The sequence below is a fragment of the Vigna radiata genome, unplaced genomic scaffold (assembly GCF_000741045.1).
Source record: "Vigna radiata var. radiata cultivar VC1973A unplaced genomic scaffold, Vradiata_ver6 scaffold_343, whole genome shotgun sequence".
Classification (NCBI taxonomy): Eukaryota; Viridiplantae; Streptophyta; class Magnoliopsida; order Fabales; family Fabaceae; genus Vigna; species Vigna radiata.
In genome coordinates, this window is record NW_014541992.1 from 219,389 (window position 1) to 237,770 (window position 18,382).

The following is an 18,382-nucleotide window of genomic DNA, read 5'->3' on the forward strand; positions in this document are numbered from 1 at the left end:
CTTAAGTACCTAAAAAGTGAACTTTTAAGGTAAAAAATGGTCAATTCACCTAATGTAGACTTATTCTACTGTATGTAAACATCCTAACAAGTCTAACTTAGTCTAATAAAGGTAGGAAAGTGGTGAAAAGCAAAGAATAAGGTCAAACTCGAAATTTGACTTTTAAGTACCTAAAAAGTGAGCTTCTAAAGTGATAATTGGTTAATTCACCTAATGTCTCCCCTAGCTTTAATACACAGGCCCTTAGGATGTGTAATGTATTTCAATACTTAGGACTTCTCTTTGCATACACTTATTGTATGCTTATGACAGTAGTATTCAATTTGCCTTCCATGTTCGACTTAAGTAGTAATAGGTTTATTACTTATGTGACATGAGTGTTGTTGATTTAGCTAAGTTTACCTTTGTTTGGCTTATCACAGAACATGGCCCAATTTCTTAACCATCGTGCATGGATGTACGATCGTTGTCATAGCGGAAGGAGAGGTTTGAAGGAATCTTTTGTCATCGGAGTTGAAGAGTTTGTGGAGACGGCTCGACGATGTCAATATTATGCTCTTGATGGAGGGATTTGATGCCCATGCATCAAGTGTGAATGTACAAGGATTTTGAAAGATGAAGACGTTAAAGTTCACCTATACTGAAAAGGGTTCATGCCTAATTACACGGTTTGGACATTTCATGGTGAAGAAATTCCTTCGACCTCCAATAGACTTGAAAATCGGCATGCATCAGGTTCGAATACTGTTGTACATACATCTGAGATAGATCAATTTGCCTATATGCAAGAGATGGTCGACAATGCTCTTCGTCGACATGACGAACAAGAAGCAAATGATAGTCATGATGAAGAGTCTCCAAATAAAACCACTCAGAGGTTTTACAAATTACTGACAGAGGCAAATCTACCTGTATATGAAGGTTCATCTGAGTCAAAATTGTCAGTGTCCATTAGACTCTTGGCTGGTAAATCTAATTGGAACGTTCCCAATCAAGCAGTGGATCACTATACAAAATTGATTTTAGATTTAACACCACCAATCAATTCTATTCCGAAGAATTGTTATCAAGCCAAACGATGTGTTTCAATGTTGGGATTGGAAGCCAAGAAGATTGATTGTTGTGTTAATGGATGTATGTTATTCTATGACAATGACAGTGGAAAAAATGATGCATTGTTGGTTGAATGCAAGTTTTGTGGCTCTCNTCGNTATCATACGATGCATGCAGGACNNAGGAAAAAAAAACCAATTCCCTTAAAGTCAATGTTCTACTTGCCCATTATTCCAAGATTACAAAGAATGTTTACTTCAATGCAAACATCACAACACATGACATGGCATGATGGTCACAAAACTAAAGGAGTTTTGCGTCATCCTTCTAATGGTGAAGCTTGGAAGCACTTCAATCGTAAACATCCGTCCTTTGCTAGTGAACCGCGTAACGTGAGACTTGGTTTATGCTCTGATGGGTTTACNCCATACATTCAGGCGTCTGCATCACCATATTCATGTTGGTCGGTGATAGTTACCCCATACAATCTACCTCCTGAGATGTGTATGACAAAGCCTTACATGTTTTTAACGTGTATGACAAAGCCTTACATGCCTTATGAGGGCAGCTTTGATGTGGACTATTAATGACTTTCCAGCATATGGCATGTTATCTGGTTGGAGCACGCATGGTCAATTAGCTTGTCCACATTGCATGGAACATACGAAGTCATTCCAATTGAGTTATGGTCGGAAAAGTAGTTGGTTTGACTGTCATCGACGATTCTTGCCTATTGATCACCCCTTTAGAAGAAACAAAAAGGCATTTCGCAAAGGGCAAGTTGAAATAGATATGCCCCCGCCGAAGTTGACNGGATCACACGTTTGGAGAAGAGTTAAAGACTATCCGAAAGTCACTGAATCTGGACAACATAGGATAGATGGGTTTGGAGAATGGCATAATTGGACNAAAAGAAGCATATTTTGGGATCTTCCCTATTGGAAAGACAACTTGCTAAGACATAACCCGGATGTCATGAACATAGAAAAAAACTTCTTTGACAACGTCTTGAACACAATTATGAATGTTGTTGGTAAGACAAAAGATAATGACAAAGCAAGAAAAGATTTACCTCTGATATGTGCACGAAAAGACTTAGAGTTGAAGGAGCAAGCTAACGATCTATTCTTCAAACCAAAAGCAAACTATGCCATCTCAAAAGATGAGGCAAGAATAGTGTGTGGATGGATCAAAGAGCTTAGAATGCCAGATGGATATTCTTCTAACTTGTCCAGATGTGCCAATGTTCAGAACGGTATTATTCAAGGCTTGAAGAGTCATGACTGTCATGTATTCATGGAGACTTTCATCCCTCTTGCGTTTAGTTGTTTGCCACAACACGTGGTACATCCACTGATAGAAATCAATAATTTCTTTAAAAATTTGTGTTGCACGACACTAGAGGAAAATTGCCTAAGAAAGATGGATGAAAATATCCTGATTATTCTCTGCAAATTAGAAAGAATATTCCCTCCTGCATTCTTTGATTCAATGGAGCATCTTCCAATCCATCTTGCATATGAAGCTTGGCTTGGGGGACCTGTGCAATATAGGTGGATGTATCCCTTCGAAAGGTTTATGGGAGAATTCAAACGTTCAGTTAAAAATAAAGCTAGAGTAGAAGGCTCAATTTGTGCAGCTTACTTACACAGAGAGACAACATATTTTTGTTCACATTATTTCAAAAACTTCATGTTGTCCCCCATTTTTGACAATCAGGCCGTCATGCGGGAAAAGAATTCACTCATTGGTTAATTGATGCTGAATTCAACTCTGCTCATGTCCATGTCTTAATCAATTACAGTGAAGTTAAGTTGTACCTTGAGTATGTCATCCTCCAACTCTTACGTTTGAAATGGTTAAATTGTTATACACTAATTCATTTCATTTCTACTAGCTCATTTCTTGTGGCTGAGCAAGTCGTAGAAGGAAATGCTTCTACTAGAATACACTCAGAGTTTCCCCAATGGTTTAAAATCAGGTCTGTACTTTTTCCTATGTTTTGATCAAGGTTAATTTGACTCTTACTTTAAAATTTTTTTGGTATCTTTGTAGGTTTTTAATGAGGCATTAACTCCCATGGTTCAAGAGTTAAGACATCTCTCCAATTGGCCAATGAGATGTGTGAAAGAATGGCACACTTACTTCATCAATGGTTACAAATTCCATACACATGAATGGTCTAAAGGAAATAAAACAACAAATTGTGGTGTCTACGTCAGAGGGTTCTTATGATGATTTTTACGGCATCATTCATAAAATATATGAGCTAGAGTACAACAACACTACTTCTCCAAATAGAGTAGTAATTTTTTATTGTGAATGGTTTGATCCTTCTAGAGCTGGTACTAGAGTGGATCCTAGGTTTAACATTGTCGAACTCCACATGAGAAACAGATATAGACCGTTTGATCCTTTCATTCTTCCAACTAATGTCAGACAGGTTTATTATGTGTCATATCCACCATTTCGCAATATTGACAAGCATGGTTGGACTGTAGCAATACAAACCAAGCCTAGAGGTTGCATTGACTCAAATGAAGTTGAGGAAGATGTTCCCTACCAACTTGACCAAATGTCACAACAATAAGAAAATATTGAAGTTGAACGTATAACCACATTGTGCGACCCTGATGGTGATGGAGATAAATTAGAAGCACTTGCACAAGGTGATGATGCTGATGAAGAAGAACAAGAAGAAAAAGAAGAAGAAGAAGAAGAAGAAGAAGAAGAAGAAGAAGAAGAAGAAGAAGAAGATGATGATGATGAAGATGATGAAGAACAAGATGAAGATGATGATGATGATGAAGAAGAAAATGATGATGATGATGAAGAAGATGAAGATGAAGATCATGATGACGATGACTGAATGTTCGACTATCTTAAATAGCAAATTGAACTATCATTTCAATAGAGTGATCCTTCCTTATTTGAAATAATTTGACTATCTTAACTTTTTTATGCAATAATTTGAAATTCACTTTAATTTGTACTGATCCTTCCTTAGTCTTTTCGATTGTTTCACTTTATTTGTAAACATATTCAATGCAGTAATGACAGGAGAAGGTTCAGACTGTCCTGATAAAGGAAAGGGGGTAGCCAGGCCTAAAAAAAGGCAACGGAAGACCGCAAAGTATGTACTTAGGGTGCCTAGTACACTACCTACCCCTACTCCTGCAGTACACCCTTCCCCTACTCCTGCAGTAAACCCTCCCCCTACTTATACTGTACACCTTGCTCCTCCCTCCCCTGCAGTACACCCTCCTCCTCCCACCCCTCCAGTACACCCTCCTCCTCCCACCCCTACAGAAGAGCCTCTTCCTCCCCTGACCCTACTTCTATACCTTCCTCATTTTCTAGACCGCCTTCTGAGACTGCCACACCATTTACTGATCCAAATTCAGCTAGTGATGATGATGATGTTGACCCGCTCCTCCATGATCGACCATGGATTGAGCCATATGGAAAAGGGTAAGACTTTAATCCCTTTTTTAACTTTGATTGATATTTTAAACATTGTCTTATTTGAAATGAATTTTATTTCTTTATATGAAGGTTTATTCCATCCAGGGTTGCTTCCCAGGCCATCACACNATCAATNAAGCAACAATATTTGACTCCATGGCCTACTTGGGGAGCAATACCTATAGACGACAAAAAGCCATTCTAGGAGCGTTTTAAGGTGAACAACACTTTAAACTAATTATCATTCATATCTTACCATGTCTTAATCAATGTTTGTTTTGTTCATCATTATAGAAGAAGATGTAGTGGAAAACTGAACATGAAAGTCAAATACATAGAAATTTTCACATGAAAGCATCTCATCAGCTCTCACAGATGTTTAGGGATGCCCGAATTGCAGGGGAGCGCCCTTACTGGATGGGCGAAATCATTTGGAACTCTTTGCTTGCACATTGGAATTCAGTAGAGTTTCGCAAGAAGAGTGCTACAAACCAGAGGAACAGAGCATTCGAAAAGGGTAGTGCCTTGCATACTGGTGGGTCGATCACAATTCACGAGCATGCCATTCGTATGGTAAACTTTCTTTACTTTTCTGTTTCTTTCATATATAACTTATGTATTTTCTATTTCATATACACTAATAAGTCTAAATTATGTTACAGGCACAAGCTCTTGGACGGGCCGTCCATGTTGACGAGGTCTTTGCACAGACCCATNTTCGGAAGGGCACTAATGAATTCGTTGATGAAAGATCTCGCAAGACTCATGTAAATAGACTCCTAGTATTAGTAATCCACATGATTATGTTATTGTATCATTCCCTGACATTGTTTTTAATGTTTCAACAGGAAGAATTTTCTACGAGACTTTCACAGGTTAGATCCAAACATGGGTCATACACCGGATGATGCGAGTAATGCAGATGACGACATCCGTAGGACACGATGCTGGGTCGATGTCGTTGGTGGGAAGAAAATGGGACGAGTCTACGGTGCAGGACAACTTGCCGCAAACTATACAGCATCGAGAGGAGGTACACTGAAGCACCAACCTTCTTCTTCTTCCACCCCTTCTGCTGATGAGGCCATCCAGCGCTTGACACAGCTACTAGAGCAACGTGACCAGGAAAACCGTGCATTGAAAGAACAATACACTGACTTGAGAGACGAGTTTTCAAGCTTCAAGTCCCCGGTCATGAGAGCGCTGCCTCAAACTTCAGACACTCCTTCCACTGTCCCTCCGACCCAGCCACGACCCTCCTTGTCACTCGCCGTCCCTCATCAGCCCAGATCAGTCCAGCCCACACCAGTCCAGCCCACACCAGTCCAACCATCTACAGATGAGCAGGACGATGAAGATATGTCTGAAGACTTTGTACAATTTTGGTTTCATTTTGTTATTGATCATAGTGATGTTAGTACATTTAGATGTTAGTACATTATGATATTGGGACATTTATTTTTGCTTAGAATTGGATGATATTGCTATTATGATATTGTTAGAACATAATGGATGTCATTACATTATGATGATAATGTTAGTACTTTATGATTTTTCATCAATGAACGGAAGATTTTGGGATGGACAATATATATGCAGGTTTGTTTGTGGATTGAAACTGTTATGCAGGTTTGTGTATGTTGTGACATTACACTGCAGGTATGTGTGGTTGGAGAAGAAAAACAAATACAACACATTTTTCCCTGCATGAAACCAAAGGCTTTACCGAGGGCCAGAAGCCTTCGGTAATTACAGAGGGGCAGAAGCCTTCGGTAATTACGCAGGGCTTTTGGCCCTCGGTAAAAATAGCGACGACCTATTTACCGAGGTCTTTTTTACCGTCGCCGGGCCCTCGGTAATAGGTATTTAGCGACGGCTTGTGGCGTTTTCCGAGGGATTGAGGGCTTCGGTAATGCCCTTCGTTACTGTAGTGAGCAAAGGAGAAAATCACTAACAATTAATGAAAGAAGCATATAATAATTCAGAACAAATTCAAATGCATGAAATTTTAGAGGTTACATCTTCCCCAACAACAAATGAGTTTAGTTTTCCATTGTCATGGAGAACCTAAGTGTACAATGAAAGAATGAGATAAAAACCCTAGAAAAAGAAGAGATCCTGCATCCCTAATCTACCTCCAAAGGGGCGAAAAGTGTGTTTATGTGCTTAAGCCATCAAAAGATACAAACCCTAGGACGAGCAAGTCCTTAAATAGATCAAAAATTGGCCCATAAGCCCAATACGCTAGTGCTCAATGCACCCACCTAGGACAAACAAGCGTCCCTACGAGAGAAGTGGCGCCGAGGGCCCTGAAAGGGGCAAGCAAGTGCTCTACGGCACATCTGGCTGACACTCAACACCCCAGGGAGGGCAACCAGGTGCCCATGCGAGACATCCTGCACTAAGGGCCCCAAGAAAAGGGCAATCAGGCGCCATGCACCTTCTTCCACCTTCTTCTCTTAATCATAATTAGTTTTTGTATTATTTTTGGCTTCCTGTGTAAGTGTGGTGCTGGTATTATCTTTCTGTTATTTGCTTTTATTAGAATTTTATAACTCAAACAACATATGGTTGAAAGAGTGAAAGTTGTTAAATAAAAATATATTCCTATTCTATTTATTAGGAGGATTGTAAAGTTTGATCAAATTCAATTTTTAACTTATCATTTTCATCAACAAGATTATTTATTCTATATTTTCTCTCAGAATCTTGTATTGTAGTTTTATTGTCTCATCATATAGCTCCTGAAATGCATCCATTAATTGATCATATCTGACTTTAATTGACTCATTTTCAAAGTTGTTGTTACTGCTTTCAAAACACACACATGAGATATAAGTTTGTCTCTTCTTCTAGACTTTGATTAACTAAACTGACCTCCATGCAATATATATATATATAAAATGACAAAAGAAAAAGGATTGAATGACACTTGCAACTTCCAGAATCTAGTGGAAGAATGATGAGAAAGTTGTCGGTATGGTATTGTAAGACATATGATCGTTCCTTGATTGAGTCGCACTATGAATATACAATTGCAAGTCCCAGCAACCACTCCCTTGGCTACTTCTGCAATTCAGTCCAAATACGAATGCTTTGTAATCTCCACTTTCACTGCAAAAAGTATATTATATTTGTAAATTTTAAAATTGTTTATTTAAGTTGTTAAAAATATTATAAATAAAACTTTTGAGGATTAAAATAACAGAATTATATATACTGTTTCTAACAATAAAAAATTAAACCCTATTATTATAGTAAAAAAGAAAAAATATTACTAACAATTAAAAACCATCAAAAATATTATTCTAATTATATAATATTTTGATAATTTAAAACCACCATCAAAATATATTATATTTATTATCATTTAATATCTACTAAATACATACATACACACACACATATATATATATATATATATATATATTATATATATATATATATATATATATATATATATATTATTTCTAAAATTTAAAAATAAAATTTATTAATTATTTTTAATCAATTTTATGACCAATAATTTAATAGTCTGTTCTATTCCATGAATAAATAATTCAATAGAAAAAAAGGGAAATTCTAAACTCAAAAGCAAATGAAGAAAAAATTAAAAAAAAAACATATAAAAAATATATTTTAGCTATTTTTTTAGTCCACTGCAGTTTAGAAGTTAAATTTATTTATTTTTATAATTGATATCATTTTCGTCAACCCTATATTAATAAATAAAAAAATTGTATTTTATAAAAAAGGTGATCTATAAAAAATTAATGCAATATGTTTTTACTCTAAAATATCACACATTTTTTGTTTTCATTTATTTTCTAAATTTTGATCAATTTTTCTCTGTCTTTTTAGAAAGTGAAAGATTTATTCCTTTTTAATCAATGTCGTTAGATTTTTTTTGACGTGACAAATGGTGAGTTAGGTTCTGAACCGGTTAAGACAAGTGTTTTAGTTTTCATAGTTGCAACCACAAACAATTATTAGTATAGTCAAGGAAAACAATAACGGTTATTTTCGTCCATAAGCAACGATTCTTGAACTGAAGCATATATAGGTGAGGCAAAAAGTCTATTTTTTTATGTCTTGGTTGTGAACCGAGGCAAAAAAACTAGAAGATTTCGCCTCGACTCAAAAGGAACCGATGCAATAGTGTTTTCGCTTTTTATTTCTTTTTTTGACAGGATTTTATGTCTCGATTCCTTCTGAACCGAGACAGTATGTCTGTCTTTACTACCTCGGTTAGAATCTGAACACCGTAGGATTTTCTTTTAAATAATTAAAGTAATTATTTAAAAATAAATCTTCAATAATTATTTTTTGAACCGAGAGGTAGTAGTTTTTTATTTTAATTATTTTTTTGAATAAAATAATTAAAGAGAAAGAAGAAAGGAATAAAATTGAGTTAGATTAAGTGTAAAACCATAATATTCATGATAATAAATCACTAGTGGAAAAATGACTTTTTATAACGTACAAAAATGACTTTTTATAACGTAGTTTCTGGCGATATAGTTCTGGGCGATATAAAAAGTCTGCACATTTTATAACGTAGCAGAAATTTACGTTATAATATGTCAAACCTATTATAATGTAGTTTCTGAAATACGTTATAATATGTCAAACCTATTATAACGTAATTTCTTAAGTACGTTATAATATATCGAACCTATCATAACGTAGTTTTTGAAGTATGTTATAATATGTCGAAATCTATTATTACGTATATATTTTTGTACGTTATAATATGTAATATTTTAAAAAAAAAATAAAAATTAATTATTACATTTATTATCCTCTCATCCAATCAATTTATAATCAATATAACTTCAAATAAACAAATTTAATGAAATTAACAAAATAAAATTCATTTCAAATAGTCTAATATTTAATACACCATTTATATTATGCAAATTTAAATGATTCAGCAATGATACACTATTGATTCACATCGTCTACCCAAGAACAAATCTCTACTCAATGACAACAATTTGCATCCCCAAGCAAATGTCCAAAAATGGAACATTATGTTCTTGAGCATACTTAGCCGCAAGAATTTTCCCTTGCACTCCTTTATCACCAAAACCTCTTGGAACTAGAACACCATCAACACCCTGCAGAATAAGTCCAATTATAGAAAACCAATAAATAATATATCCAATTATAGAAAACCAATAAATAATATATCACAATATGAAATTTTAACATATATATTAATATTAAATATCTGAAAATGGAATAAATATGTTTAGTCAAAATAGTAGGAATACCTTTAAAAGATTCCATGTAGCTTTATATGCCTCAGGATCCTCCAGCAATATATTTTAATCAATCGTCATAGGGTTGCATAAAAGCAAAACCCATAGAGTAGCCAGCATACCATTGTTATCAACCAGCATAATATGACAAGCCTGTGAAAAAAGAAGAGGAAAACAATAAAACAAAATCTTAGATCTGCAACACAAGATACATGTAAACTTGAATACCCTTGCTTCTATAACTTCATGCTATAAAAGGAACAGATGTATATTAAAACTATTGAGTATTATATGGTGGAGGTTATGTGTGAAATGAGTGAAGTTAAATCATTATTGGAAAGTCGAAACAAGGGGGTCATGGGTCAAAAATTGAATCGTTCCTTGAATGAAAATGACTCTGCAGAACAACCTTATATTTGTCTGGTTTATTGTTTCTAGAGAACACAACTATTCTACTCTCTTGGCTTAGCTTAGCTAGCTGCTATATACTTTAATTTCATTATCATGCCTCCCTCGTGACCAAACTTTTCCATCAAATTATCACCACATCTTATAACTTCATCAACAAGGTCACACTAATACTCTACTTAATTACCGAACATCACAAACATAACCAATTTTTGTTGCAAATAAAGAAAGAAAGAAATTGTCATACCATTTACCTACTGCCCTCCAACTTAATTTCCAAGGCCATGTGTACACTTGTCAAAAAACAATGATAAAAAGTATAAAATTATCATTTTGTGTGCAATTGGGACAAAGCAGGTAGTTGCCCAATGAAAAATTTTAATACAGAAAAGCTTAACAATATTGTAAGACTAAGTCAAAATATCATCAGGATAGTAGAAAAAAAAAGCACTGTTATATATAAATGGTATTGAACAATATGGTTCATGACTTATGCAGTGAAGCTGTCGGGAAGAAAAAGAAAAGAAACAAAGAAACTTCATGAATAGTAAAGATTCAGAGCATACTTTTGATGCTAAAGCAAATGCATATTCGACAACTACAGTTTTTCCAACTGATGTGTGAGCAACAACAAAAGCAGACTCCCCCTTCTCAAGATAATAAATAGCCTACAATTGTTATGAAAGAATAAAAAATGAAATTATAAGACAATTATAAGCCATATATTCATGCTAGAATTAAAAGCAATAATATAATAGTTAAATATAAGCGATAAAATTTAGATTATGAGAAAGAATATCTTCTCTCAGTTGGAAGCCACAATGAACATATAGATTTATTTTATAAAATGATCATAGATTTATTTAACGATAAATTATTTCTTATAACAAAAAATATTGAAAATTTGATTGATGCAGCTCCCCCATATGCATATATAGTAAAATATGCTCCCATTAATTTAATGTATCGATTGTTTAAGAAAACAGACAAAATTTGTAAGAACCTGTTCTTTAAGCTCTTTGACCTCTGAACTATCTTTGTTAACTCGAGCAGCAACAAGTTCAACATGGATACCCTTTATGCAAACTTCAATGTACAGATTGTTCTCCAAGCTCCTGTAACAGCACCAAGATTAAAAGTTACATGAGCATTCCTACCATTCTCTGGATTTTCCAAGTAAGAGAGAGCAAGAACCTCATGACAATTACAAACCCGAAGAAGGACCGAGGGTAAGTAAATTTGTTCTTGAGAGTGAACAAATAACTGATCATCTAAAGCAAAATCATCATAGTTGCAAAATATGACAAAAGATGCTTCAAGCAATTGCAAGTTCCTAAATTCCCTCTTTAAAAATACTGAGCCTAAGAATTGGTTTTCCATAATAGACAACATCAGATGACTTTCTTCCATGTTATTAAATTCAGGACCCCTAAAACAATGTAGCATTCAGATATAATGAAATGTGTGTCAGAGATTAACTCAATTTATAATTAACAAATGTGGTCTGCACAAAACAGTGGTAGAATGTCCAATTTATACTAATGGTATTGTTTGTTAAGTGCTGGCCATATTTTCATGACAAAATGTCCAATATCAAGAGATAATATATAAAAAAGGATATAAAAATGTACCTTCCAGACTAGGATGCCGATATGATATTGGGAAGAGCTATACTTGGAAAGAAGGGAGATGCTTGCTCCTAGAGCTATATCACTGTTAATTTGAATAAAGCCAGAGCAAAGGAGATTATAATAATCAATAGCTTTATATGCATCACTCTGTCATGGCGGTGGGACAATTGAATCAGATGAATAAGAAACACAAAAGTAATTAGAGGAAAGGACAAAATTTGAGTGCTTGAATTGATAACTCACAGTCCAATAAGTGAAGAGTCTAGTGTTGTTGTCTCCATACAATTGACGGAGTCTAGTGTTGTTGTCTCCATACAATTGACGGCTGACCTGATTACCAGAACAGAAAAAAAAATAGAAATTGGAAATTAGAAGGAAGGTGATAAATCTAATCTTTATGAACTGAATTTGAAAACACTTGCAGACGGAAGATGACAATGGAGAAAAAAATTTAATAATACCTGCCAACCTGCTTCAATGTTGTTGAGATCTTTACCAAAAGAGCCAGCCAGAATCCACATTTGAGACAGGCTAAATTCATTGGGTTGTTGAACTTTTAGGTTCCAAACGTTTATGGTTGCCTTTGCTCCATAATACTTATCCCCCTCCATATAAGCTATGGCATGCTAAATTCTCCAAAAAGATCATACATCAGAGCAAATTCCATCATGGCTCATTAGAAATTGAGTGGATCCACCTCCAAAGAATAAGCAAGGCATAGGTATAAGCACATACATCAGAGCTAAAGGAGCAATATTCTCACTATTAATTTTTTAAACATATATACAAGACATTTCCAGTTTAAAAGACTCTAACTAACCTGATAACATTGACCACAATATTTTATATATTTCACATGCTTGTCATAGCAAATAGAAAGTAAATACACAAATCAAATTGCAAAAGAAGCAAACCTGCGAATCTTTGGCATCGTTGAGAAAGGGAGAAGCAGCGTGAAACACAGCGTGACAACCTTCAACGACAGAGTCAAAGGAACCTTCTTCTAGAAGATTCGCCTTGACGAGATGCAATGTCTCCTTCGCACCATCAAGACTGAGCAAGAGATATACCTTTTCGGGATCATCTGCACATCACACATTACCCAATCTTTAATCTTCCAAATAGTAATGCATCACCACAAATAATCACCGACGAAAACAAAAATTACAGAAGACAAAAAAAAATACTTGTGTCGCGAACGGTAGCCTTGACGATGTAACCGCGTTCGAGAAGAAACTTGACGAGCCAGGAAGCGATGTAGCCGGAAGCTCTGGTAACACAAACTACTTGTTCGGCGCCTCCGAGACGACGACATGGAGAGCGTGGGAAGACCATGGAGAGCCAGTGGGAAGATCGCGCCATCAATTCAATGTGAGGAGAAATTAGGGCTTGGCAAGACTTTGACACTTTAACCTGACTGAAGTTGTTGAGGAAAATTGGAAAATTAGACTTAGAGATATTGTAACTGGTATACAAATCTCCGTTATAATATGTTTTAACTTATTTACAAGTTTGCCATCGCTTTTTATATTATAACGAATGTACAAAACTACGTTATAATATGTTTTATTTTTTTACGATTTTGTCACCGGTCAACCTATTATAACGGATTTATAAAACTACGTTATAATAGAATCGTTATAAAAAGGTATTTTTCTACTAGTAAATAACTCTTGAATAATACAACTCAAAGTCCAAATAACAAAGGTTTACAGTGATAAAAGGAAATATCTTAATGAGCTTATTTATCAGGATACAAAAGCAGCATCAAAGACAATATGACCTAAACAAGAACGCACACAATGAGGCATGCACGTAACATGCGATTGTTATTGAAAGGTAAAAAAACACAACACAAAAGGAAGACACCAAACGTTTAGATAGAGATACTGTTAGAGATTCCTCTAGAAGTCATCTCTGGTTTACTGGTGGGAAGAATCAGAGTGTTGGGCAATTGGACTGGTCCAATACGATTTTTAAATCCTTCAACGTTGTTCCTGTTTGAGATTTTTTTCTCAATTTTTTCTAAGTCATGTGTAAATCTTTTAAACAAATCTTTTGTTTCTTGATGAGCAGTCCAATCCAGACTGTTCCTTTGTCCAAGATACACCTAGTCTGAAGCATGGGTTAATAGTAGCTCCATTACTGAAAGATCAACAATGGTCTGGTACTTTGGAGTAATTGTTTTCAAAAAAGCTTCTTGAGGATTCTTGGTTATCTCTTCACACTCTTCAGTTCCTCGTTTTGGGATCCATCTTCGGCTTTGTGTAGGATGGTTCCCATGGTAATACAAGCTCATCCTTCTGCCATTGATAAAGATATCCAATAATTAGAAAGAAAGGCCATGAAAATAGAATAATTTAGCATATAAAAGATCTCTGTATATTAAAAATAAATTTAATATTTCCACTCACTTTAAGAAGTTGAATTACAAGAGGGTTTGCACCGGCAATCATCTCTTGCAAATTCTTCATCAGTCATTCATGCAAACTTGCTCTCTATACAAAATCATAACAAAGAAAATAAAATTGGTAGAGTGTAATGTTTGGAAGTAGTTATGCCGGAGTTCCAAGTAAGCAATAGTTACCTTTGTTTACATTAGGAATTGGGAAGTCAATGACACTTGGATTTCCAGTGATAGATAGAGGCAAATTAACTCCACCTTCATACATTTTAAGCACTTCTTTGAAGCCATTAAATTCATTTGATGTGGTCTTTAAATACAAAGATAGGAGCAAAGGTTCGACGCTTCTACCTAAAGCTTTCTTTCCTAATATAAATGTTAGTATTTAAAGGTTGTGAAAGGAGTAGTTGATAAGGTAGAGAAAATGTAGAGAAAATGTGGAGATAGTAGGATGTAGAAGTAGTAGTTGGAAGAAGTGTTGTAGTTGTCTTAGTTGTTGTAGATGTTGGCTTCTTGTCTACATACATCAAATGGTAGAGTTCATGGGTATTTATAGACCCATATAATATTCTAGAACATACTAGCCATAACTTATGTGGAATGTTCTAGATTTTCACATATGTAAACTATTCTTGATTTTTTTTCCTATCTTAGGATTTTCTACAACATTCTAGAACTTGTATTACATTTGAATTCTTCTATCTAAGGTGCTTCTACATTCTTCTGGAATTTGCATTACACTTTAATACTCCTCCTTAATGCAAATTCGGTAACTCCAAGCATAGTGCGTAGTAGTTCAAATCTTGGTCGAGGTAATGCCTTCGTAAAAATATCTGCAATTTGGTCTTCTGTTAGGCAGTACTCGAGTCGAATTTGTTTAGTTGTCTCTTCATCTCGAATGAAGTGATATTTAATGGCTATGTGTTTTGTTCTTTGATGATGGACTAGATTTTTTGCTATTGCTATTGCTGATTTGTTGTCGCAATAGATAATAGTCGGTCCATCTTATGGTTCACCCATTTCTTCAAGTATTCTTCGTAGCCATATTGCTTGACTTGTGGTTTCAGCAGCTGCTACATACTCTACTTCTGTTGTTGATTGTGCCACGGTTCCTTGCTTCTTTGATGCCCAAGATAAAATATCGGATCCTAGTGAGAAAGCATATCCTGATGTACTCTTCATATCGTCCATTGATCCTGCCCAATCAATATCTGTGTAGCCAATCATTCTTGAGTTAGTCATGGTTTTGTACCATATGCCAAACTCCTTTGTGCCTTATAAATATCTTAAAATTCTTTTTCCTACTCCATAATGAATCTGACTTGGCTTTTGCATAAATCTTGATAGAAGACTTGTAGCATACGTAATGTCTGGTCGTGTGGCTGTGAGATACAACAAACTTCCAATTAAACTCCTGTAGCGTTATGCATCTGCCTCTTATGCTCCATCATCTTTTTGTAGTTTGTCGTTTACCACCAATGGAGTAGTGACAAGTTTACAACCATTCATCTTGAACTTCTTTAGTAGAGCTTCAATATATTTCTTTTGAGAGATAAATATGCCTTCTTGTTGTTGTTTCACCTCTATACCGAGGAAATAGTTCATCAAGCCAAGGTCGGTCATTTCAAATGTCTTCATCATGTCTTCTTTAAATTCTTTCATCATCTCCATATTGTTTCTTGTATAGATAAGGTCATCGACATATAAAGAGGTAATGAGATGGTACTGACCTTGTGCCTTAATATATAGTGTTGGCTCACTCTTGCTCCTCCTGAATCCTTGATTTATGAAGTATTTATCAATCTTGCTATACCATGCTCGAGGAGCTTGCTATAGGCCGTATAATTCCTTTTTTAGTCTTAGTATTTTGCCTTCATTTCCTTTTTTGATGAAGCCTTGTGGTTGTTCAACATAAATTTCTTCTTCGAGCACTCCATTAAGAAAGGCTGATTTGACATCTAGTTGATAGATGTTCCATCCTTTTTGTGCTGCAAGAGCTATTATGACTCTAATTGTATCTAAGCGAGCAACTGGAGCAAATGTCTCATTGTAGTCTATTCCTAGTTGTTGTGAGTATCCTTTAGCGACCAATCTTGCTTTGTGCTTTTGTATAGTTCCATCAGCATTAAGCTTTGTTTTATATATCCATTTCACTCCTATGATGTCTTTTCCATGAGGGCAATTTACGAGTTCCCAAGTGTTATTGTTCTCAATCATTTTAATCTCTTCTTCCATGACCTTGACCCATACTTCTTGCTTTGATGCTTCTTTATAACAGTTAGGTTCAATCATGGCTATATTGCAAGTTTCATATATGTCTACCAAAGATCTTACTAATTTGGATTAGATTCAGGTGAAGAGTCTTGTTGTTGTGGAGGTGGAGAAAGCGTACCTGAATTTTCTGCCTCTTCTTCAGTTTCTTCTTGAGACTGTTGCATTGGAAGTAAAATGTTGCTTTTAACAACTTTTTCTTCTTCCCAATTTCAAGAAGCATTTTCATCAACTTCAACATCTCGACTAATGATGAGCTTTTTTGTTTGTAGGTTGTAGACTCGATAGCCTTTTGATTGTGTGCTATATCCTTAGAATATTCCTCGTATAGTCTTGTCTTCAAGCTTATGCCTCCTTTGATCAGGAACATGTATGTAGCAGATAGACCCAAATACTCGTAGGTGTTTGGCTGATGGCTTTCTCCCACTCCATGCTTCAATAGGAGTCTTGTCTTGGACTGCCTTAGTTGGACATCTGTTTAGAATGTAAACTGCAGTGTAGACTGCTTCAGCCCAAAAAGTGTTAGGCATGTTTTTNTCTTTTAGCATTGATCTCGCCATCTCCATAAAAGTGCGATTCTTTCACTCTGACACGCCATTTTGTTGTGGAGTATATGCAACTGTAAGTTGTCGCTCTATGCCTTCATCTTCACAGAATTTGTCAAACTCGTGTGATGTGTACTCCTTGCCACGATCACTTCTTAGTACTTTTATCTGTTTTCCACTTTGCTTCTCAACAAGGGCCTTGAATTTCGTGAATATGCCGAAGACTTCTGACTTTGCCTTTAAGAAATAGACCCATGTCATTCTAAAGAAGTTATCAATGAAGAGGATGAAATACTTGTTGTTGTGATTTGAAGGCGTTCTCATTGGTCCGCAAACATCGGTATGTATCAACTCCAATAAGTCTTTTGCTCTCCATGCTTTGTCTGTTGAGAATGGTAATCGGTGTTTTTTTCCGAGGAGACATCCTTCGCATGATTCATTATTCTCCTTCAAGAATGGAAGATCTCTAATCATGTTTTTCTGATATAGAAGCTTTAAGGCATGTGTGTTGAAGTGGCAAAATCTCCTATGCCAAAGCCACGAGTCATCAACTTCTACCTTCATGGCAATATTAGTTCCATGTTTGAAGCTTATAGGAAAGCTTCTATTTCTCTTCTCCATTTTTACTTGGCCAATTTCTATCATTTTACTNTCATAAATTTTGCATNTATCTTTCTCAAAATGAAGAGAATATCCATTCTCCATCATTTGGCCAATACTTAAAAGATTTTCTTTAAGATTTGGAACTAGTAAAACGTCCTTGATGAATTTCGTACCTTTCTTTGTGTCCACCATGGCAGTTCCTTTGCCTCGAGACTCCACTGTGGTGTCATTTCCTAGCTGAACTTTGACATTGACAGATTTATCAATGTCTTTGAAGGTGCTTTGATCTTTCGCCATGTGATTGTTGCATCCACTATCCAAATACCATCTTCCTTCTCCACTAGGAGATTCTTCATTGGCATAGAATAAGAGTTTGTCTTGATTATCTTTTTCTGCAAAGTTTGCTTGATGCTTATTTTTATTACGACAATACTTTTCTATGTGACCAAATTTCTTGCAATAGTGGCATTGAGGTTTTCCATGATGCCAACAATCTTTTTCCAAGTGACTTGTCTTTTTACAGATGCCACATGAAGGATATTTTCCTTGATGAGTCATAGAGAAGCTTCTAGAATTTTCTGTATTTCTAGAAATTTCTCCTTTACTTTTATTTCCTTCACATTCTTTTTGAGACTGCAATTTTAGTTTTGATTGAAAGGCATTTTCAACTGAGTCTTCTTCATGCCTTTTCAATCTTTGTTCATAAGCTTCAAGAGAGCCCATTAGTTGTGTTACTGA

General features: G+C 35.4%; 2 protein-coding genes across 4 annotated transcripts; one reads left to right on the forward strand and one right to left on the reverse strand.

Moving 5' to 3' along the window:
* The first annotated feature begins 653 nt into the window (after nucleotides 1-653).
* LOC106778770 lies at nucleotides 654-3,643 on the forward strand. Its single transcript, XM_014666757.1, has 4 exons — nucleotides 654-1,557; nucleotides 1,652-2,397; nucleotides 3,109-3,278; nucleotides 3,394-3,643. The coding sequence occupies exons 1-4, from the start codon at nucleotides 654-656 to the stop codon at nucleotides 3,641-3,643; spliced, it is 2,070 nt and encodes a 689-aa protein (XP_014522243.1).
* A 5,728-nt stretch (nucleotides 3,644-9,371) lies between these two features.
* Nucleotides 9,372-13,266, reverse strand: LOC106778767 (cinnamoyl-CoA reductase 1). 3 transcript variants are annotated; one of them, XM_022776316.1, is made up of 10 exons: nucleotides 13,009-13,266; nucleotides 12,736-12,905; nucleotides 12,283-12,447; nucleotides 12,065-12,151; nucleotides 11,822-11,968; nucleotides 11,194-11,305; nucleotides 10,757-10,858; nucleotides 10,438-10,483; nucleotides 9,795-9,935; nucleotides 9,372-9,638 (listed from the first exon to the last, which is right to left on the reverse strand). In XM_022776316.1, exons 1-6 carry the CDS (start codon nucleotides 13,181-13,183, stop codon nucleotides 11,279-11,281), a joined length of 771 nt encoding a protein of 256 aa, XP_022632037.1. In that variant the 5' UTR covers nucleotides 13,184-13,266; the 3' UTR covers nucleotides 9,372-9,638; nucleotides 9,795-9,935; nucleotides 10,438-10,483; nucleotides 10,757-10,858; nucleotides 11,194-11,278. The 3 variants fall into 3 exon arrangements, with proteins under 3 accessions (XP_022632037.1, XP_022632036.1, XP_022632038.1); XM_022776315.1 differs by lacking the exon at nucleotides 10,438-10,483; XM_022776317.1 differs by lacking the exons at nucleotides 9,372-9,638; nucleotides 9,795-9,935; nucleotides 10,438-10,483; nucleotides 10,757-10,858 and having other exon boundaries at nucleotides 10,910-11,305; nucleotides 11,822-11,903; nucleotides 13,009-13,264.
* Between the last annotated feature and the right edge of the window lie 5,116 nt (nucleotides 13,267-18,382).